General features: G+C 30.6%; 1 protein-coding gene across 5 annotated transcripts in view; it reads left to right on the top strand.

The window, feature by feature from the left end:
* Positions 1–25414, top strand: part of LOC144845325 (paired box protein Pax-2a-like) — a 48399-nt gene that overhangs the window by 7278 nt on the left and 15707 nt on the right. For 2 of the 5 annotated variants that reach the window (XM_078702580.1, XM_078702583.1), the window contains exons 1-2: positions 11081–11842; positions 25098–25263. In XM_078702580.1, the coding sequence (XP_078558706.1) occupies positions 11734–11842; positions 25098–25263 (275 nt within the window). In that variant the 5' untranslated portion in view covers positions 11081–11733. Of the gene's footprint in view, positions 1–11078; positions 11843–25097; positions 25264–25414 lie in introns of those variants that run through there. The other 3 variants (XM_078702585.1, XM_078702582.1, XM_078702581.1) reach the window with 3 other exon arrangements.

The following is a 25414-nucleotide window of genomic DNA, read 5'->3' as shown; positions in this document are numbered from 1 at the left end:
TGTTTAATTTCAATTCAATTCCCAACAACATCATTCTCATTCAAACAACAAGATAGACAACAGCTAGAGAGGCTAATGGAAGATCGGTTTCACCTCAATGAAGATGTGTATACTTGTATATCATAATACGTTTTATTCCACTCTTGTACAAGGTTTTTTTTCCATACGAAATTTGTAGACATAACTGAAACAAAAGATGTAAATCAAGAAGAGATCCCAATGGACCCGCGTCGCGAAAGCTAACATATGTCCTAAAGCGAGAGAGCCAGTTTATTACATAGGACAAGCAAACCGATGAGTTAGGTTTTATAAGACAGATGCGCCAGAGCGTAAATGACTCATAAGTGGCCTTCTGTAAATAATTCACAATCAGAATCGCATTAGGAAAGACAAATTCTTTAAATCGCAATTGACACTGCGCTAAGAGGAGAATGATTGGCTTGCCAGAAATACCCGATACGCCGGAACGGTATCGGATACCCCCGGGGCCTGCGACTTATCCACAATAGAAATGAATTTGGTATTTATCGAACACCATCTTAATATCTGTAACTTAGAAGCACGTTTGTATTTGCTCTGGGCCATGTTGATTGGTCTTCAATCGAGTTCTACTTGACTTAGTGTTCAAGCGTAACAAGCAGTCTACTTAACTGCTTTTCAAACTTAATTGGGATTTTATTGAGTTCTAATTTATTAATAACTTGTATATTGATTTAATTCGATAATTGGAATGATATGTCAAACACATAAATCTAACTAAATATTTGCTTAGCGTAGTTCCGAAACTTCGTGTTTGAATCAAGCAATGGATACAGATATTCCTTGTCAATAATGTTAAATCATTCACACAGTGTCCGATCACTTATGTTATTATGTTGATATATGCATTATAAGACGTTTTAAATTAATCGACTTTATTTAATGTACATGTTGGTAAATTCATTTAAAATAATTGATAAAAATACAATTTTAATAACATGGACCATTACGAGATTGAAGTCTATTACACAAATATTACACAAATATTACACAATTAAATGATACCATGATGTATTATAATGCTATCTGTGATTATCTGTTCAATAAAATACAAATAATAAACCTAAAAAAGATAAGTATAAGTTAATAAAAGAACATTTTAGAAAGAGGTTTCGTTCTTTTGTTGTAAGTAATGCTATATTCTTGTTTCTTCTGTATTCAGAATATTCATGTAATAATTGCTTTTCAATTGTGTATGTTTTGTATCTTTTAAAAATACAATACTATTGTATTCAATGACATCCACATTTCTCTATCATGTTGATGCCGCGTAAGCCTCCTACATATTGGAAACCGATAATTAGTAATTTGAATTGCATTTTTGGCTACTTTTTTATCAAATACGTATAAGGCTCTGTCTACACTATCAAACTTTATGTCCATAATGGAAATGATGATGTCATATGACGACCATATTTATGCATATCACTATACCATATTTCACACATGTTTTTATCAAACTAGTTTGATAGTGTAGACAGAGCTTTATACAGATAAGATCACTGATTATTAGCTGAGAAAAGAATTTGGTTCCTAAGTTCCAAATCCGAATGCGTTATCACTTTATACAATTTATATTGTGGACATTTTTTGGCTATGCATATCATCGACGCTATTCAGTTTTACAAAATTATTATTTATTAATTATTAAGAGTAGAAGGTGCTTGCAATCGATGTACAGTATTGCACTTTACTCAGCTCTATTGGTATGTTAAAGAACGCACCTATAAGCTAACATAGTAATGAAAGTAAAAAACAAATAGGCCTATCATGAATTCATTTTTGGTCCATGGTATAATCATTAAGGATTTTTCCTCCATAATAAACAAAAAAAATTTCCCATTAAAGTAAACCGACCGTCCAGCAATAATTCTGAGCATGATTATTACACGATAAAGAGTAATGTATCCAACCATGAATTTGAGAAAAATAATGAATCCATGGTCCAACTAACCTCATACACATCACAGAAAGTGCAAGAAATAACATTGAAATCGTCAATTCCTTTTTGTCTAAGAATACAAAATAAATCATACGTAACAGAACGCCATCATAAAAAATATCAGTTTTTGTCATTAAAAACGAGCTACCTAATAAACCTGAAGTTAATGAAACTTAATGAAAGTGTGGTCATTGACCTTATACCTACGACTTACATATTGTACAGTTACTTAACACAAATTGTAATGTTATTGTCATATAAACTATTACCAACTAAATTTGGCCCTTTAGTAGACCTGCAATTTGTTTTACTACCACGATCGGCAAAATCGCTTATTAGGAATTTTATTTACATTGTTACAATAGACAATTTTATAATTACCTTCAGATATTACTTTTCTCATCCATCAACTATGGAGTTTAGAAACTAATCGTTTTTCCGTCTGCAAAGTGCGTATATTTTTATAGCGTAAAGCGGGTTGGGTCGCATAAGCGTGATTTTTTTGCGGAAAGTGCAAGTAACCGGACCCTAACCCACGTGGGTCTTACGTAATAATATTGCGGTGTAGATAAAACACACGATAACACTTATAATGAATGATTAGAGTGACGGACAAATTGAGATATTTAATTTTTTTCGCGACAAAACCAACGATTAAGTCATTAGCGATTTTTTGTTATTTGATTTGGCACACTAAAATAATATTTATATTTTAAGGCAGCTGGTTGATACAAAAATGGCCTACTTCTCCGTTGAACTTTGACATCAATAATGTTTTCTTATTGTATTTAACTATGTATGATGACAATTTTAGTTCACTTATAAGAAACTTCAGGATAGAGCAATTTAGTTCATTTATATAAATAATTTACCTTTTTATTATTAACGAAACTGCCATATTTGCTCCTGTTTTGGGAATGTTGCTTACCTATATATTATTAATATCGCAAGTCTATCAATAATATCATTATTATTATAGATTTTAATTACCTTCCGATTAATTTATGAATTAAAAATATAAAATAATTATAATTGTGTATAATATTATTAGTCGGCCTAATATTGTAATTGTGTTTAAAATAAACTTTCAACAAATAAATAAATATTAATTAGACAAATTGTTTTTCTCTATCACAATGATTAAATAGTTTAACGGGTATTGTCGATATATAAATTATACTAAAATTAAAATATGACTAATGTACTAATTGTGTTAATACCTTGAGCTGACGTTATCTTTTACTGACAAATACAAAGCTTTCCTGGAGAGTTTGTTTTTTCAAACTTTTACCATTTATATTTTATATTTTATATATATACTTTAAGCAAACCAAATACAAAATACAATCAAAATCAATTTATAGACGCATTACTGAACGAGTAGGCCAAGTATATTTTTAAAGACAATCATCATCGTTTGGGAAAATATACTGAAACAAATTATATTCGCCGATTAAATATAGATTTACGTTAGATATAATTTATTAATTATACCCAGTAAGGATGAAATAATAAAGCAATTTCGACTTTATGAATTAATCAATTTGATATTAAGTTTTGGCACTACGTTTTTATGTAACACTTCACGGTTCAGTGGTTGACAGTAACGACTTACGCACCTCAACGCAGGGGAATCTATACGAGGCCGGCTTTATATACAGTTGTAAATTATCTGATTTTTTCCTTTGAAATATAACTTTTGCTTGATATCCACTGTATCATAATTTATTATGATTATAGTGTTTATTTCACAGCGTGTTTCTGTCGACCAAGGTCGCTTCGAATGATCCAACGGTTCTATATTATTTCTGTATCTTTCTGATGAGTGTCCTGGGATTGGTTCATCTAATGCTAGTATCTGAATTTACAGTACACGAAATAACATCAACTCGTACATATTTCCCAAAGGCATCTCAAGGAAGCGCCATCACAATATTTTGCTATTTTTCATGGACTCGCACGAGGCTATATTTTATCTGCTTTATGATATTTTTATTTGTATTTAATGCTACTAGTTTACCAACTATACGTTACTAAAGCCCACAAAAACAATGTCATTATTCCTATTAACTTAATGAGCTTAGTATTATCATTAGTATTAAAGTATTCTAATTAAATAAAACGGTAAAATAAAAAATCATATCTTAACTAATATATAATTTATTATAATTTATGATAATTTTAATGTTTATTTTTTTATGCTCAATTGTAGTAGAAAATAATTTCCTAAACAATTATATCTAATAATAATTAATGTTTAATTTACGTATTATTTTCCTTTTTTCAATATTTTTCAAAATGTAATATTTATTTTTTTTTGTTGCATATGATTATTGATTTCTTTATTCTTTGTTATTGATTATTATTATTTTTACTTATTATTATTTATTATATTATTAATAGCCATAATTATATTTGGTGGAAAATGAGGAAAAACATTTATTTATTTTCTTATTAGTTATCCGCTTAGTAGCGGATAACTCCTTGTAACTGTATGAAATCATCTTTCTAGTTTTTCTGTATTATTCTTTCTTTCTGTCAATTTTGTGTCTCGCGTATCTCAAAAACTTGTAAACAAAACATTTTATAACTTTGTCAACATGTGGGCATTCACGTGAAATTGTGCACCTCCTATTGTGAATGACGTCAGAATTGCGCAACGTGATTTACGCGCGTTTTAACGAATTTCGCGTATTTAACATAGATCGAAAACAATATAGCAATTTAAATTGAAACTTAACAAAAGTTTAATTTATATCTTGCGCTAACTGACTGTGGAAAAAAAATGGCATGTTTCACACGAAGTTACGCGCGCACGGGCGTTTAAAATTTCAAAATGCGAAAAATCAAATTCTAATCAACTTTCTACGCGTTTCATGTCATTTTGAGCATGTCAAAAATTCCCACGCGCGCGCATATTTTTACTCGCACGGTGCGCACGTAGCGTTGAAAATAAATTTTTTTCGCGTGATTCATGTTTTTCCAGCCTTTTCTAGTAATTTTACCAACTTTTGAACAATTTTGACCTAAAATTACGTCATACGGGCACATCCAATTGGATAATTTACGTGCGTTTTTGATGAAAAAGTTCAAAAATTTGTCAAAATTCGTCAAAATTATGCCTTTTTTTAAACATTCATAGATTCTAAACTACGAGGTGAACTTTTTTTTAAATTATATATTCTGGAAGTTGATGTGTTGTAGATATGGAATCATGCATTAATTTGGCTAACTGGACATTGTGACGTCATCGTATGGCCACGCGAATATGAAATTTAGGATTTTTGTATCTTTCGTCATAACTCCTCACATTTAATAGAGCGCATCTCCACTTATCCGTTTTCCATTTTCACCCCGATTTTGATATTGTCTAGGTCAATGAACTATCTTTAGCATGAGTTAAAAATATTTTAATTTTTATGACGTCATCATGCCTAAAAATTTAAGTTACGTGTGGCATTAATTTCATCTTTACAGTAAATTTCAATCTGTTATAGCTCGTAAGAATAAAATGTGATAATCACGATTAAAACGTTTTCTTGAAGCTATTGGATTGTAGATACAAAATCATGTGAAAATTTTGCCAATCGGATGTGGTGACGTCATCATATGGCCAGTTAAATAAAAAAAGTCGTATTTTCTTATTTTACGTCATAGTTCATCACATTTAAAAGAGCGCGCATCTATATTTTATGTATCCAAATTTCTTCTACACGCTAATATGTTGTTGCTGAGATAATATCCTTCCGAAATTATTATTTTAGTGTTTCATTTTGATACCGTCGCCATGTTAAAAAATGGAATAAATGGCGGGTCCCGTAATTTCACCTATTCCACACTGTATGTAATATGTATACAGATTATACTGTTTATACTGTACTGTACTATATGACACAAAATTGACAGAATTCAGCACTAACAACATATCATATTCTTCAGATCAGGTCATATGCCATAATTTTTTTCTGTGTGCAAAATTCTAACGTATGACGTGCACGTGGCGTTTGTCGTGCGGATAACTAACTCGTCAAAGTGACGAGTTTCATGTCTAGTTTTTAGTATTGATTTCTGTATTATTTTATTTGTATTGGTTATTGTTTTTTGTTATTCATTTTTAATTATAACTGTTTATTGTATTATCAAATGGGCTAAAATATATTTAGGCCCTAATGGAAAATTAGGGGAAAACAAATACCCGGTGAATTGGGTGAATTGGGTGAAATGGATTCGTGCACGGTTCTAGCCTTTCATTGTATTGTTTTCATGTTTGTCTCATGGGTATTAAAAGTAGGCTGTCTTGAAATCTAAGTATTCATTGGTATTTAATACCTGAAAATTATCCTGTCTTTCTAAAGAAGGTTCTAGTAAGCCTACATTTCTTATTCATATTAAAGCTAACTTTTTCATGCTTAATGCGGTATTCGTTAGTTTTTCTTCATTCTTTCTTAACTAGAAAATCCACTGCCATTGGAAATCAACTGTATAATCCTGATAAATAATAGCAACAGATATTTAACAAAATAATTAAAGTTGTAGGCCTTACTTTTCATACATATTGATGCGTTTATTACGGTACCAAGCCAAGTAACTTAACGAAATGAAACAGTATTTAATTTTCAATTATATAATAAACCAATTTTTAAAACATTACATGCAATGGAAGCATCATAATGTCAAATGCTCAGTTTTAATTGCGCACTCGTTCATGTAATTTTACATCTATTCGGTGGACGAGTTACGTAGACTGGTGGGGAAACGCGGGAATTGTTTATTTGCAATTCGATCAGGCAAACGAATAAGGTGTGAAAATCGTCAAGTTTATTACACAAGCAGTGGATTGAGAAGAAGCGAAAAACAATATTACAGAATTACACGCAGCTAGTTTTCTGGCTATTTGGTAACCACTGGTTCGCGTCGGTGCCATATTATGTCTAACTCTTTAGCGGTGTAACAATATTATTAAGCAGTTTCTACAACTGGCGTGTCGCTTTTAGGAAGATCCGCTATAAATACCTGGAAACAAACGGTATAGGCCTGTCAATAGGAATATCAATTTATTAGCAATATACTTTTATTATGTATAATGAATATAAAACTGGATTACCAGTTATCATTCCAAGCAGATAACGTAGATAAGAGAACATCACAATTTGAAAAGACCGGAAAGAATGTTCAGTTATCGTATTTTGGATAGCGCCTACTGCAGATTCTACATCATTGTAAAATACTTTTAAATTATAATTTTTATTGTCGTTAATTAACGTCTAATTAATGTCAACTTAGATATGGATATGTGAATTGTGAATGCCTGGTTCAGTGTCTGTTAAAGTAAATAGAAATATATACATGACATACTAATGATGGTAAAAAGACGTTGAATAGACAAGAGATGATAGAAGTTAAAATGATGATGATGATGTTCCATGTTCCATTAAACTATCCACATGTGAATTAAACAGTATAAACAATTAACATTTGGTTTCAGTTGATGAATGTTATGTGATGCACTGTGCATGCCATCACGTTCGAGATCTCTTAATAATCGAATTACTTCTTAACGCTTCTTTACTTTTCGAGTGCCTGAAACTATCATCAAAATGATCGCAGTGTTTTCAAGATGATTTAATCACAAGAGACACACGAACAATCAAACAGTTAAACAGTAGAGTGACTCTGTTATTGACTTCAATATCAAATAAAACGAGTCACAATGTTTTTGATTTAGTTCTTTTTGGCACACGATACGCAACACTCGTGACCAATGTGCGTGAATAATGACCCACTGCGCATATTGGTAATCACATTTTATTACGGTCGTAGAAGGCGCGTGTTTTGAAGGTTTAAAGTTTGTTACGAGAGAAAAATAAACACATAACTTACTATCAAATCATCTTCATTACTACGTTTTACAAATGAATATGTTTTGAGATGTTGTACCTGGCTGATGATGCATAACGTTATGCCTCAATTCTACTAGATCTCTTAACATACTAGTTTAGTTGGAAACAAGGCGTGAACAAAAGCCGACCTATATATAGCATCGTTAAATTTATCAATTTAACTCCTTCTTGCTTACAAATGAAAATGATAGATAATGCCGTGTATTTCTGAGAGTCCAGTCGCCAGCAGTCTTATGACGTAGGCTGCTTAGACACTCCAAAAGATGTGTCCGCTAAAGAAACTTTGATCAATAACATTTTCATCATTTCCTATAGATATTATATTATATTAATATCGTTTTAGTCAAAGTACAGGCGCGGGGGGAGGATTGTGGAGGAGGAAGGTTATCATATTATGCAACCCATGGTATGTGTGTGTTAGCTAATACCCTAGACCTAGGCCTACATATTATATTTATATGTATTATTTAAATACATTTGGCGACTTTTAAAAAGTTATAATATAGTCTTCTTCTACTCCTCAACGGTTTACTTGCTTTTGTATCTTGTCCTGCATTATTTTTATTAAATTTTATTTTCCTTAAATCAGTATAGTCTACAAAAAATATTTTTTATTTTAGACACTTTTTACTCCCATATCATAGTTATTTTCTATAATATATGAAACGACAAAATAATGTATGGAAGTGAGAACGACCTAAATAACATCAATATATCGACACCAGATCCAACATATTCTAAAGAAAATATGATATATATTTTCGAATGAAATAATAGCTGATACATGTTTTATCGATTGTATATCTCGACTTTCATGAGGCGTTTATATGTTGTATTTGTAATTAAGAATAAGAATTCAAGTTTGTAAACTTTCGGACCAAAAATATCCGTATATGCAAGAATTGTTTTTTAATAATTGTTACATAACTTGTAATATAAACATTGTTTTACGATAAAATAGGCATGTTTAATTAGTGTCAGTATGATAGTTTATGATCATCATACTGATGAATTTATATTTAAATTATTGCTGGGCAATCTAGAGTTTCTCCGTTTTAGATAAACATTTAAAGTTCTATAATTTAAATCGATTCGTTAGTATCTTAATGCCAAAAAAGACAATTTATGTTTTCGACCATCTTTTGTGTGAAAGCAAAATCACGGACTATTTTGTAGGTACTTAAATATACATACATATAAAGTACACTCGTTGTAATCATATTAATCGATCAAATAAATAGTCATTATGCATCTATTGGTATTCGATTTACATTGATAGGATTTTTATCAGATGGTTTGTTTTGCACTTTATTCAGATCTATATATTTTTCATTCAGAATAACATTCACAAAATGACAGGTGTTAGTAATGGGATTGATCAACAACCCACATTAGGTAAATAAGCCGAAATTTCTCAATTTCCTAAATATCTGGCTAAAATTGTATAATCTTGATATTGTATTCCGTTTGAGAAATGTTGTTTAGATAGTTTTGCGATTTGTTTTGCTAACGAATAAAATAATGTTCACTTTAAATAATGTAATAAATTAAAATCAGAATTAGTTAATTAAAATTCATTAGATAATAATCATCTAAAAGTTTTTAAAAATGTATCTTATGTATATTTCTTTATTGAAACGAATTAAAAAAAAAATGAAATACTTACTACTGCCTGATAATAACGCAATATATTGACAATGATTACACATAATGCGCAACTAATTTTTAAATAGAGGAATATTTAACTTGATATTTATTTGTATTCTTATTATTTATGTTGACATCTATTATTGTTTCCTACCACCTTATATTGCCTAATTGAACAAACTCGGGATGTTTTCAGCAGTAAAATCCATTTCGCTTTAATGATTTGGCCTGCAGTTACGGCAGGCAATTGTAACACTTGAAACTTAAGCGGTGAGCCTACGGCCCTGTATCATACAGATAATATATATGTATGAATTTTTTTTTCTATAACGACACCCTTCTTAATGGACTTCAGCAGCGAGAAATGTTATTAGGCATGTTTGTGATTGTGTGCGCGGAGAATTGCTCCAATTCACGTGGGACTCATCGAGAAATATTCAATCATCGTCGTAGCTTAGGCTTAGACGACGTATACAGAAGGTATCAATATATAGCAAAAAGATGACATTTGAGAAAAGCTACGCTTGGTTGAGAGAGCATAGCTTGCTTAGCTCTAGTCAAGATAATTTGCAACAAAGAAAAAAGACGTTTAATGCCACAAACAGCTTCCGTGACGATGCTTTAATTGAGTTCTATTCCAGTATTATATTTTCTATTCGATTTACTAGCGTAATGCTTAAGTTAAATGAGAAAACAAGTATCGGGACTTAAGTGCGGGTGACTTAAGCACGTTGTAAATAATGCAAAATATGGAGTTCATAACTCGTTATAACCAACAAAATTAGCTTATGGATTAAATAGGTAGGCCATGTACATAGCAGCTTCTATGCGGCAGTAAAATCATGCTGGAAACCTTGATTGAATTGAAATACTATTAATTGACTCCTAAACTATACTCATGTTCATTATTATTAACCTGATGATGATGATTAAAAGTTGTCTATAAAATCAAACATATTACTTATGTTCAGATACCTTTCATAAATTATACATTTTATTAATTTATAAATTCATTATTTCCACACACAAGAGACAAAATTCGAGAAAAAGCCTTTCAGATTAAAAATAAGTAATGTTAATAATCAACATTAATTCGTTGATTTGTTTTTCTTTTCTATAATACATATTAAATGATGAAAATTAACAAACTTATAAATATTCATTTAATATGTATTTAAAAATATATTTTGTATGGATATAAATAATTTGACCTTACGAATAAATAAAGGTGATATGAGAATTGAAAAATATAGTTTTAAAATAGTTTTGCCTCGTGGTTTACGTTAAATTAATGCAAGTGTGATTATATACGTTAAAATGTTCTTCTAAACATCTGGCACCAGTTAGGCTAGAGAAGCTTATGAATATTTTTCAAAAAGAAAATAATAAACAAAAATCGTAAAAAGTCTGTCTTCATAGAGTTTTGCAATTGTAAAAGGTATAAAAAAGTGGATGCTGATAAAATTTAGGTTCAACCTAACATTCCAAACGCGATTAAGTGTTAGCTGGGTACGTATGGTGGGGGAGGGCTGCCGGCATTACGTGAATAATTCAAACACGTGTATTGCATTGTTTGTTGCTCTTGACGTTTTAAAATCGTTTTTATACAATTTACAAATGTTTGTTATACATTGTATTGCTTTGTAATTATATAGTCTAACAATTCAACTCCTGCCGCGACCAACCCACAGCTCTTTTGATTGTGTTTACAAACCACACATGCGCAGTATTAAGCCGCGATCCCAAGTTCAAGCTGATAGCCAATTAGAGAGTAGATTAAATAAACGATCAGTGGCTATGTTAGCCAAAGTAATCAGCCAATTAGAGTTAAGATTATATGGTTAGTCTGGTCCATAAGAAATCAACCCATGGTCGGATGCGCAAGATAGAACACAAGCCTGTCAACCGTTGAGGACGGCAGCGTACGACTCCGGAAGAAACCACGTTAAGTCCGCTAAGTCAACACGGTTCAGTTCACCTACTACTACCTATTTTCTAGGCTAGCTCTTATTTGATATTTCATAAAAATCATTTGGTGTAACGTTCTGAACAAAGATTTTTCATAACCTAAAACTTTTTATGGACTGTGATTTTTCTCTAGCTCGTATCTGATTTGTATATCAGGAATTGATTGTATTTTGTTTTGAACCATCGGATAGTTCGTCACAGTCGATAAGTTTCGTAGTAAAAGTTGGTTTAGTTGAAATGGAATACTCTTCCATTAGGCAGGTTCCTGGCTCAGGAATGCCGATGTTGATGGACCTACATCACCGACATCCAGGCCATCATCCCGTTCCTCATGGAAGCTGCAAAAGTAAGTTGCTAACAGGTTAAAAATTATATCTTTAGGCCTATTAGAAATGTAACAATGTGTCACAGTCTCATAGTCAATTGTTAATTTTTTTAGAGTAGAAATTATATTTTTTAAAGAAAACAATAATCGTACTGAACAAACTCGATAAAAAGTAAATGATACTCATTGGTTGTTATGTAGGCCTGCATTTTTTTGTACAAAACTATATAATAAAAATAACAATAATAATTTGAGTTTTAACTTTTACGAAGGATAAACTTGCTGTGCATTGAATTAATTAAAATGTAAAAATCGTATTTTTCAACTGTTTACTACTTTAAAAAAGATGAAGTGTTCTTTACCTCTTTTGAATCGTTATTGTTTTTCCAGTCTACAATTGATTTGAATGTAATTACAAAATTCAATCGTAAATTTCTGTATTGTACATGGAATAATTGCGATTATCAAAATGGGAAAACAAATTATCTGAGTGAATTGTAAAACGTCAGGTCAATCCATAAAGATAGGAGGCAATCACGATCACGGCCTGATAAAATATTACAAAATGAATTTAAGCGCAAAATATGAATACAGATTGAGCCGCTGGCAAACAGCGGCAAAATATCCTAATTTAGACAACAGTAATTCGCTCATTTAATATTCAATATTTCTGGCTTTGATACTTGTAAAAAACTATTATAGAATACAAATCTATACCGTTCTTTATATTACACATTAATTCTAGTGATACTCACTGTAATTTACAAATTATGTATTAATGAAATTCGTATATTTTCAACTGAAAAATATAAATTCTATCATCGCTTTAAAATTCAATTTAACAATATTTTTATCCTTAATTTCACTGATAATTTGTCACAGGTGAATACATAGGTTTGTTTTGTTTTACTTGACTTGTGTTTAGTATACTTGCAGCTTCAGTGGAGCGTAGTAAACGTATTCTGATGTCGTTCTTGGTCGAATGGCATTAAATTGCTAAAATGATACAATTGTTTGTTAACTCGTTATACGGTACAAACCGACGTCCAAGCATGAATGCACATAGTGGGGAATCCCCATGAATTCTGACAGCTATTACATAATACAATTTTATATTATGTTTAATAAAAAACAATGACGTTTTACAATACTCTTTCACATTAACTTGAGAAAAAATTAATTGTAGTATCTGTTTATTACAAATTAAGCCTATAAACAGAGACATTATTTATAAATCCAAAGGCAAATTACCGGAAAACGACAATGATGTGGGTATTCGTTTCTGGATCTCAATGGAAATAAATAAATACTGTAGCCCTACGTAAAAACTAAATAATGTAAAACAGCCAGAAAGAACGTACCAAGACTATTCCTTCGTCAGGCATTATTTAGATCGATGTATTTACAGATATTATATTATATTCATTATTCTGAAATATTGGACATTTTAAACAAAATAGCATACCGAAGCCTCTAAAAAAATAAAAAGTCTATGTTTTAGTAAATTTAATGTATGATAAATATAAAGCTCAATATAGGCTAAGACGTAGGCCCATTATTGATTAAGTAAAATTATTGTAGATTATGGTACTTAAGTATGAATATTACCTAAGCCTGTAATAATAAGTATGCGTTACGCATTTTTGTTACACGCTGACAATTTAAACACAATATTCGTTGCTGTAAGTTGCAAGACATTCGGCAATTGAAGCTAGATAGGCCTACAATTCCGCTCCTTCCGTGAAATTAAATAAACATCAGCTTAAATTTCTATCAAATAAAACTGCAGATTATATCTTGTTAACTACATTGTTAATCTGGACGGAGGCTTCATGTTTCAGGCCCTACATGCGCACGAGACAATCCAAGGTGAAAGAAGCCGTCTTTAACCCGTTGATAAAGCGTTAGTAACCACAATACAAACATTAAACAACAAGCCTAGACCACAAGGTGCAATTGTATTTTACTTAAAATAATCTTTTTTTTTGTAATCTATTACAATGGGTCTGGTGTTATTCGCGTTTTATTCGTTAACTTCTTTACAGCCTTTAGGTGCCTCTTGCTTCATTCATATTACCGACACACCGACACAGGGTTGCATAATTAGAAAGTCATTTTGTCTGTGTCATTTCATTTTTACATTGTAAAGGTATATTAGGCCTACAATCGATGAAAGTCTGAAATGATGCAAAACCGGACGTGGTCAATATTTAGCTTCAAATAATTTAATCAAGAGAAAGTTCCTATACAGCGAGATGTACAATGATGATTTACTATATATTTAGGCCTATTTCAAAAAGAATGTAAGAAAAATTGAGATAACCCCATTTTGTTTTATTTCATATATTTAAATTTCTCTATTATTAGGATGGCGCCTGAAAATGGCATCACAAACATATTTTAGAAGACACATTGATTTTAAATACATAAACTTATTTTACTACGTCTGAAGCATCTTTATAAATAGGTCATACTCGGAAACCCGAATGAAAACTACATAACCGTTTCCTGGCGATTATTATGTTAAACAAAGCATACTGTAATTCATATAACGATACACCTTTGATACGTACCCAATAAAAATGATACGATATAATCACAATGTATATCGCTTCTGGTAGCTTCTATATATAATCGCGTAAAAGCAAACTAATAACAATGTCTGGGGGCTGTTTAACTATGTACATGCTGCTCGTAATGTAAACCAACTTCTGTGATAGTGAACTTACAGAAAAGACTACAAAATATTGAGTTTGAAAACATAGGGGGCCTATGTTCTATAAAACTAACTAAAATGTAAGTGATAATAAGTGATAAAATAATATATAGTTCAGTTATATGAATTTAGTGTAGATTAAAATACAATAATGGAAATGCAACTTGGAAACACAGTTTAATTTTGTACTTAAAAATATCCGCAATATTTACGACACAGAATCATCTGGTAGTTTCTCTCTTTCATTTAATTGTGTATAATATAGGCCTATACAAAAAAATCTAAAGGCAAAATTCTGAAAACAACCATTTTGTGGATATGATAATTACAAAAATTAACAACAAAAAAACAGGTAAATGCAAATGATCATCTTTCGGATAACATTTAGGTCTATATTTTTTTCGCTAAAGCTCTGTCTACATTATCAAATTAGTTTGAAAAAAAGTAAGTGTGTTGTGCCCAAATATGGTAGTGATACGCCCAAATATGGTAGTGATATGACATCATTTAAATGTCTATATATGGGTAAATCACATTTTGTTGTCACATGTTTGATAGTGTAGACAGAGCTTAAGATACGCAACGGTATTTATTTGGCATGCATGTTTTTGTTTTTATGTTTCACCGGCTTTGCCTTCTTTCAAATCATAATTGTACCGTACCGTCTCTTTTAGTAATATTTACTAAATTTTAACATTTTTCAAGAAACCAATAACTATTTGTTTCAATAGAAACAAACATAGGTCACTAAATACAAATGTCATTAGATTCTCCTGGATGATTACCATATAAATTAGTTGATGTCATTTATAATAAGCTTAATAACAACTCATTTAAACACTATTTACAATATACTAGGATATTGATCTTAAAGCAATTGTCAAATCCATTGCTTTATCAACGGCTCTATCATTATCAATTACAGTTAGATATATTGAAATATGAAATATTCATAAATCAAATGTAAAATAAGTGTAACTCGTGCGAACTTAACGACAGTATTGAAATCATATTTGTTTTTGGACACTTCCGTAAAATTCCTATTTACGTATGATCCCCAGGCGTTAATTTTCCATTTTTCAGCGGTTATAATAGTAATGTATGTTGCCAATGAATATATAAGAGATAGCTTCAGTTTTGATGTACGTGTTTTACGGAATGATGCATATTCTGTACGACATTATTATATTAATAATAAAATGTTTACCAAATTATTTATCATTTATTTATATCTTTTTTTAACCATAATTCCATAGATACACATAACATGTACAGTAGATTGAACCATTGAGGAATTATTTAGAATTCATTTATCAAAATTATTCCTCCATGATTAACCTCGTTTGCTAATGTTTGTATAGGCTTATTATTTTGGGCGATTTGTGGTTTAGGCCTATTGCTTCTTACTTTTTGAATTGTCTCAGTAGGCGAGTGTAACATGTAATACGTGGAGTAAATGTCCTTGATAAAACTAAAAGTTATATTAAACATTATTTTTATTAATTTTTACATTTATCACAATCGCATTATTTTTAAAGCATATAAATAATGTGATTAAACAAAATGAACATTTTTTTTCTATGACTCACACGTGTATACGGTATGCTTTTATTGAATATCATTAGAATTACGGGAAATGACAATCATTAAGTTGGATATAAAACTCGTATTTGTCTGAAATTACTGTGCGTCTTGACATACAGAATCTTTCTTTTTTAACTAGATCCTCGTTATTAAAAAATGTAAAAACGTTATGATCAATTTTTCGACAGGTGTACTACAAGTGTACAAAAGTGACCGCTTCCGTCTACTTAACATCGAACGCTGTGTAAAATGAAAACTTGCATTTATAATAATAATTAAAACGTAAAGAGAACTTATAACTTACAAAAAAAAAACAATTACATATATTATTATAGATATTGTATTATATTAATTATAATACAGGTGTATAATATTAAAGTCATCATGCTTTCTAGCATGTTACAGCCTGTCGGGTTTACGAAAGAAAACATTGTTAATACTAATTTAATTAACGTGAATACGTTATTATAATTCACCAATTGTCATATTGCTCCGTAAAAATGGAATTGATGTTATAGTAGATCATTCATCATTGTTTTCTATGGTCCAGGACTTTCCCATAAGTGACACAATTGGTGACATCTTCCTAGTGAAGGCCTACATGTAAATCTTAGCTACAATTTAATTTGAATTTATATATGTACTGTATCTGTATGTAAAAGTTTATCTTTTATCGGTATCCAATCATCCATAATTGTTAATGAAACGCATTAAGGAGTAATTAAACGCGTTAAATAGTAAAATGATACAAACAAGATATGTTAACGCACGGAAGAGCAGACACTTTTAAACGCTGCTCTTCCGGAACCATGAATACAGTCAGTGTATTTGTACAACTGAACGAATTCATTTCTAGTATATTATTATATTATTTCAAAGTGTCAACTTTACTGAGAATTTACGACAGTTTTTGTCCGGTAACATTAACACAGTATTATATTTTTGTCCGTGTAAAGTCCGTAAAAAATAATAAGTTTGATTTTTAATACTTTATTTATGATATTTTTTATTGATGAAAAGGGACTAAACATTTGTTGCTATAAACCTTTTGAACTATTATATGGACATGTGTTTTGAAACCAATAAACGTTTTGTTTTATTTCAAGAGTCATCAAAATGTTGCGTTTTCTCTACCTTTGCAGTTATAGGTACATAGTTCTAACTTATTTTTTTAGATTAGGAATCAATGCAAACATCACATGATAAGCGGTGTGAAGTACGAATTAAATGATGATAATCAATACAAAATATTAACAAAACATCGATTATCCGTAACAAAGTTACAATATCATGTCTTTAAATTATATTAATTATAATAATGATACAATCCTTCGTGGCGGCGCAGTTTTGTGTGTATTATTATTATTATTATTATCTAGCACAACTTTTTTTGTAATGAAAATGAATCAATTAAAAAAAAATCTTGAACTAAAAATAATCCAGGAGTTGTAGTCTGAATTGATATAATGAAGGATGAAACTTAGCGGTCGGCTAGATTGCTACAGGCTACGACCTACTCGAATCATGCTATCCTCTCATTAGTATATATAAATATATTAGAAATTGAATAAAATTACCAATGACAAATTGCACTAAGTAGTGTTGTAATGAAACGTTAGGATAGCCGTTTATTGAAATTGTAGTTAATAAAGGTAAAACAGAATGATACGAAGATGAACAACATTAAATTTTCCTCTTCGATGCGCTTCTATATCAAATACGTTAAAATAAAACTGTTTTATTATAATATCCGCTTTGCTGCCTTTGGACTCGTTATACTGTTGTGTGAAATGAAAAGTAGTGTACTGTTGATTGTAGATATAATAATCACTGTTGTTTAAAAACAGGAAAAATGTCTCAAAAATTAAACAAAAAAATAATTACAGTTAATAATATTAATCAATATTTCTTTTGAAAGGAAGTGAGGTAAACCGTGAATAAAGAATACTTAAATGAAAATGAAATGAAATCTAAATGAGCAATCCTAACGGTGATATTATCAATAAGATATATCAATTAATTATTTAATTAAAAGATACCAGAAAAGCTGGAAAGAATTCGTTGAAAAGTATATTACAGTGTATACTGTAACAATTAAAAATGACTCGTATACTTCAATTCCATGCACAGGTAAAGGTGTGGATAATTATGATTAATGATGATAATCGATACAATTTACTTAAAGATGTATTGTCCCCCTGAAAAAATAATTTTTTGAAATTTGTTTGTTGAATATGCCATTTTAATGTCACATAATAGTTTGATACTTTGACCAAAAATTGGATCGGAAAAAAAATTATTTACCTGAAAAAACTGTAATTTAAAGCAAAAAATAGTCAAATTGGCTGCCAGCCAATGGGTTTTTGGTTGAATTTAACTGTTTATTTCGTCATTTTATAAGTAAAAACATTATTTTTTCGGAATTTTTTTCTACGGAAGTGATTAACTTTGTTAAAACTACAAAATGGCATATCCGAGGTCTGATTTTAATAATCTTCATTTTTCATGTTTTTGAGGGACAATACATCTTTAATGATTGTAGTGTTGATCAGAAGATACGAATTGATCGCAGTTGTTTTAATATATAGATATACGAAACCCTCACAACAACGAATGAATTAGATATAGTAGGCCTGAAATAATCAGCGAACACGTAGCACGTACACGCATCATGTCACGCGCCACCACAAAATCGTATATTTCGCCTTGTTGACAGTTTTGTTTATGTCATTGGAAAACGCTTCATACTTTTTATTAATGTTTGAAAGAATACAGGCCTATCAGTATTTTGAGCAGATGGCCTATGTTTAGATCATAGACCTATCTGCCTTGTTTGCTATCGTGAGATGACTGTATACCGTACAGTAGTGAAAAACTATATGTCTCGGAAAGTAAAGTTTATGTTGATCAGAAAAAAAGTAAACAAACTATGATCTGAGACTCGATCAACTAAAATATCTTGTTAGTTTATGCCATTATTACCAGTATGATTAATTAGCAGTAATTATTTTTGGCTAATGAGTGGATATTATTTAAATATTAAGAAATTAAAATTAAGGGAAGGAAACACGCGTACCAGACAATGTCGAACTTTACCTTACTTTTCATAACAATGTTATTATTAACACACTCTACATATTGCACTCATTAAATTAAATTGTATTTTAATAACTGCAACCATTTTGATTGACAAAGAAGCTGTCACTTTTAAACCATTATCGACAACAACCTTTCTGCAAAAGACTACAAAACAAATATGTTTTTATTTTTTAGAATTTCCGCGTAACTAAGAACCCACGTGTGGCAGATAAATTAGAATATGTTTTTCTATATAATAATTTGTAATGTTTTAGTCTTTTAATCAAAGAACAATTGATATCACGATGATTTTGTCAAGGAGGGAAAAGATCGTTTTAGCTCGATGGAAAATTGGTATGTTTCTAGTTTCTTTATTTTTTGGAAATTTTTTAGAGATTGAAATAGATTTCATATCAAGGATCCGTGTTGATCTGTGAAGCAATGATCACGTTATGTAATGAAATAGTTCATTGTACCCAAGTTCGAGATTTAAACAGAATAAACAAGGCTTGCGTGACGCTATAGCGTACGCTAACGTGGGCAGTTTGTTGGTTTTAATTCATATTTTGCCCTATTTTGACACACCTTGATTTATTATCCATTTTATAATACACGCCAATTTATAACGAATTGAATACCTACAATAACAACGATTTACCTGTGGATTTGTATAACCATAGCGATATAAATGTTTTGAATTTGGTCAACTGTGCAATTTAACCATAGCTTTTTTTAACGTCTAATTAAAAGTTCAAGGAAATAACATAGCCATGTAAATTAATTAAAATATATTATCAGTGGTTCGATTCCAATTGGTGTTGGGTTTTTGTCTTTTTGCTCCGAGGTGGAGAGCACAAGTAGTGACTTGCTGTGTAGTGATTATAATCATAAATTGGTGAAATGTCGTAATTCGTTGCGTTTATTTGCAATATGCATCATGGTATAATGTTAACACAGCAGTACTTTTTTTAAGAGACCCTATGTCTGTAAAATGTCTCCGTATAGTTCCCTGGGTAAGCCTATCCCATGAGGGGTTCTATAGTATCAGCAGTTTCTATAACTAAAAGTGCAATGTAGGCTAAGAGTTAACATAATGCCAGTTCATCAAGTGGTACTCTATTTTTAATTTTCAACCTGGATTTACGATACACTTTAGACTATAAAATGTATAGGCCTATGTGTAGTTATGGAAAAAGACACGGAATTCAGAGCACTTGAAAGTTGTAATCTTACTGCCTTGGGGTTTTTTGTTCGATTCTTTTCTGGCCTTGACTTTTGGTTCATGATTTAACTTCTGTTTTATGAATGCTTCAAAGTTATTGTTGTGATTATCTGTACAATCTCGACACAAACGAATGCATTAAACGGATCCGACCGCCGACACACGGCAGACACACTATTTATTCAGATCTTATAGTTTGGAGAAATTTGGCTGGGAAAATTGAAATACCATTATTGAAATAATACAACTATTGATGTAATTTAAACGATCGAGGATCTTATTTGATGGCTTTGTATGTTATATAATTAAGTTTCATTTCAATTCAATATTTATCTTTTTAATTCTGTGATTGTCCAGTCTCTTTCGTAGCATAATAATAGATAAACTAAACCGCCTTAAGATTATTAAGTTCAATAATAGAGGCCCTGGATCAAGATTTTTAAAAGAAGTTTAGATTGTCTTTTATTTAATTTAGTTTCAATAGCCGTGTTTTCTAAATTTAAAACGAAGATACTACATTTACTTCTTGCGAGATTTTGCTTGTATTCCAATTTTAATTCTGCCAGGATTCAGTTTTATAGTTCAAAATAAAGTGAACTCTGTTTTAATGATCATATTATTGTTTTAGCTGCCTGGGTTTGTGCTCAGTATAGTGTCGAAAGAACGTATTCCATAAATGTATGAATGCCATCTCAAAACATCCCAAACCAATCACATGAAGTTAGGTTAAATTGAATACATAGCTCAGTTAATATAATCTATTTACAATTGTTGCTAGATTTGTTTTAGAAGTGCCTATTGAAACTCATTCCATCACCGTTTCTTTTACTTCTGTAATATTGTTAAATTGCGTAAATATATTAAATGATGAAATAAAATGAGTTTGATATTCAATATGAACACTTATACATCCTCCTCGTTACAGTTCACATTGACGGCTTAATTCAGATGCTGTATGTACAGAATTATGTAAGTTTATGGGCGAGTAATTTTCAATTAAATTCACTGTCACTCGCAATACCTTCGACATTGAATCAAGATGCAATGAAGTGAAATTAAATATAAAATAATAATGTAGATTATCGAAGTATCACAACTTAAGACATTGTCGAGTATATCTCGCCAATCTTTTATCGATCATATTCTACTTCTCGTTCGTTTATATCATTATTTCTAAAGTTTATAACATTTTATACCCACACATGCGAGTTAAGCTTTCCTACTTTATTCAGAATATACATTAAAACAATTTTAGGTACCGACTAAAATATAAAAACTTATATATAAATATTACTTGTTCGCTCAAAATACCCTGTTTCATTACGGTTGATAAGAGTAACTAAATGTTCTATTACTTGTTAGAAAATATAATTACTTCCGAAAAGACTGGAATTTAGAAACTATATACCTTTGATGATATAATTCAGTTGGCCTAGGAACAAAAGATAACCTGTACTGTCGGGGCCTCGTCATCACCCATTATATATCTTCAATAGAATGTCCTTCGGTAAGGTCCTCCTCATAAAGGGATCTGAATAAAAATGATATGGTAATAAGAACAACAAACTAAGTTGTGTGGTTTAAGAAAACAATTAAACTTTCAAATACGTGATTAACATTATTGTTATAAAAATGTTCGTTGAATAATTTCCTGTTATCGAATCCTGTTTTTATTCTCATGAAAAAAAACGTGTTAATTACTAAAACACATCATTTATTTGGACGCCATTATTATTTTAAAGAAGAAAATAGTTTTCACACATACATTATTATGTTATTTTGACCATTAGGTCTAAACTTGTCGTGAACCAATCCGACAAAAAACTAATACTAATTACTTTCAAATTAGATTTGAGAAGAGAATTTTGTCAGCTTTTATATAAGTGGGAAAATATAAAAACGTACTGTATTTGTTTTGTGTACTTAATTCTCACTACCATTTTTATATGAATGAAATAGTGTGGTTTCTTTCAATTAGATGTATCGGTTTGATCAGTTCTATCTTGTTATCTTTTAAACTAAAGCCAGTAAAAACAATAACACATTCTTGTGGATATTGCTATCTTATACTTTGATCATGTTTTCTAATTTTAAATCTTCTTATCTTCCTTACGATGGTTAAAAACTTCTTTGTAGAAACAAAGACTGTTTTACCTTTACTTTGACTGATTATTTCACACGTAATAGTACAACGAATCTTAGTGTCATGTATTGTAGTGTTGAAATTATATTTATGATACCACACCCCTGGATCATGTTCAACTCTTATAGACATATCTAAACGTACTTTTCCTTTATCACATCTTCATCTAGACCGAGACAACTTTCTTCTAAGTATATTATTTATAGTCGTTGAACCAGATCAAACGATTTTAAAACGCTCTTTTTTCCTAAACAATCATTTATTTTATTGCAACTGATGGCTTCTATTGGTCATTTATTTGTAAAGCTAATGAGACGTGGACACGTTAATTGCGTTGTGATAAACCTAAATGATCAAACTTTATGTCAATACAAACGGAGATTCAGCAGTTTAAATCCGTTCGTGTTTAGTAAACTTTCTAGTAATTTCAGAAGTATTTATTTCATTTTATAAGCTAATGGAGTGGTTGTTTATTTGTTAAATGTTATTAGAGAAGTGTGTTTCTTTTATTGTGTGTTGTTGTAACGTATGGGGCCTTATGGTAACTAGATGACGAGCCAATAAAGACAGCATAAAAAGTAGCCTATAGATTTATTAATGTACAAAACAGGAGCTCATATGTTGTACTAAACATACATACAAGGACAATTAACTTATTCAAATTAAATACTTATCGGATTTTATTAATATAATATTAATAATCAAACCATTCGATAAAACACAAATTCTCTTAGACGAATAATCAATGTTACAGTGTGCGTTCTATTTTAGACATAACGTCTGAATAGCTCGCGGGAGAATGAATATCAACGACCGCCGTTTACCGTAAAAAGCGTGCTCTTTAGGCCTGACATTTTTATTTCAATGGTGTTAAAAAGTCTACAAATATTAAGGCCTGAAGGTTTTATTCACAATTATTATTGCTAATGTTCACTGGCATCTGTCAACGCATGTCTTTTTACCATCAATAGCAAGTAGTATTTCCGAATAGTTTTCAGCAGTATTCAACTTAATCTCAATTGCGTTCAATTTCCTTTAACATATCTACTCTTATTGTACATTTCCTCTGCAGTGTGTTGTAAATTGATTTTTACTTTGGTATACAAGCGATTTTTTCACATGCTTTTCATTCTTGAATTTCTTCCTTTAGTAAGTGGCCATTTCCTTTAATTGTTATCCTAGTTAATTAATTAATTTTAAAGTATATTGATAACTATATATAGTTGTGAACACGTGAACTAAGTCATAACTTGAAACCCAGGATGTTGAGGCGAATGAGAAAATAAGTGTTAGGTTATATGAGGTTATTGGGTAAAACACTCGTCCAACCGCATTCATTTAATTTTGAAAAAAACAAATAAAAGAAAAACGTTTTTATTTTAAGAAGAATGTGGTGATTGAAGATGGTCGATACACCATAAAAGTGGTTATATTTCGCTAACCACGTTAAAATAATGAATGAAAATCGTTTTAAAGAGTTAAGAGAATAAAAGGGTAGTCAAAAATACAACAATTATTACTCTGACAGTATGAAGTTTATTTATTTATTTAGTTAGGCCTATACTATACAAAATATTAATAACAAATCTTAAACATTGTTTGTGTTAGGTAAACATTGTTGCTGGCAGTGTTTTTTTACAAATCAGACATTAAGATTCACGAGAGGTTTAACCAAACTAAATTGTTGGAAGAATAAATTACACACAACTAAGGAATATATATCCGCGCCTGCTAACAAATTCGCCATAATGTAAACGTTATATAGTTACTAACGTATTACCTATTTTCAAATGGCCGAGGTTGGTCAAATTCATTTTTATTATAATCATTGTTTTTATATATAGCAAATGAAATTAAACAAATCAATTACGGGTATATAGACAATATCGTGCTTATGCATGTGTGATTACATCTAGTCACTTTAGGCACACCTGATTACCTGGATAACACACGGACAATTAGCTGATCCCGACCCTCAAGAGATCACCACACTTAAGTACGTGCTTAATTCTCAATGGACTTCAAGTGTTTCAAAAGTGTATCTTACTCTAAGCACAAATACAAATTGAACTTGTTGACTGATTAGATAGATAGGGGAAGACTAAAACGATCAAACCCAGAGGCAAAGAAGTAAATTTCCATGTTTATACCCACCATCTGTCAGGTCCATATAGAGCCTAAAGATTGAACAAAATACAATTGGGAAACTTAGTAGAAATATACGAAATACCCAGATTATCATAAATGTAATCTTACGTTTGTTAACAAACGGGAACATTTAATTCTTTAATGCTCATTGGATCTAATAATAGAAATTAGGCAAAATGGATCATAATGATTTTCCTTACATTTGCATCGACGTATGTGCTTTATCTTTTACAATTGTTCTGTCTCTTTAATCAAATTAACTAATTATGGATACTTCAGAATTCTTAAGACTGCAGTAGTTGGATTTTAGACTTAAATAACTCATTTGTAAAACATTGATTTTATGTGCCCTCCGGCTAAACGTCGTCTGTTTGTTTGCTTTTAGGTCATGGTGGCGTGAATCAATTGGGCGGCGTGTTTGTAAATGGACGGCCACTGCCTGATATGGTAAGACAACGTATTGTAGATCTTGCTCACAGTGGCGTCAGACCATGTGACATCTCAAGACAACTCAGGGTATCCCATGGATGTGTCAGCAAAATCTTAGGGCGGTAAGTTTGTATTTATTATTTATTTTATTATGTTTTATATTGTAATAATACAAATTGTAGCCTTTTATAATGGTTCATTAGAACTTTCGTCTGTGTCTCAATCCATGGATTGGAATCGTTATGAATAGCTGTGTACATACAATAATTATGC

Source organism: Antedon bifida, chromosome 6, assembly GCF_963402885.1.
Source record: "Antedon bifida chromosome 6, ecAntBifi1.1, whole genome shotgun sequence".
In the NCBI taxonomy this organism is placed as follows: domain Eukaryota; kingdom Metazoa; phylum Echinodermata; class Crinoidea; order Comatulida; family Antedonidae; genus Antedon; species Antedon bifida.
The sequence above is the reverse complement of the archived record's forward strand: the minus strand, read 5'-3'. Positions and strand labels throughout refer to the sequence as shown.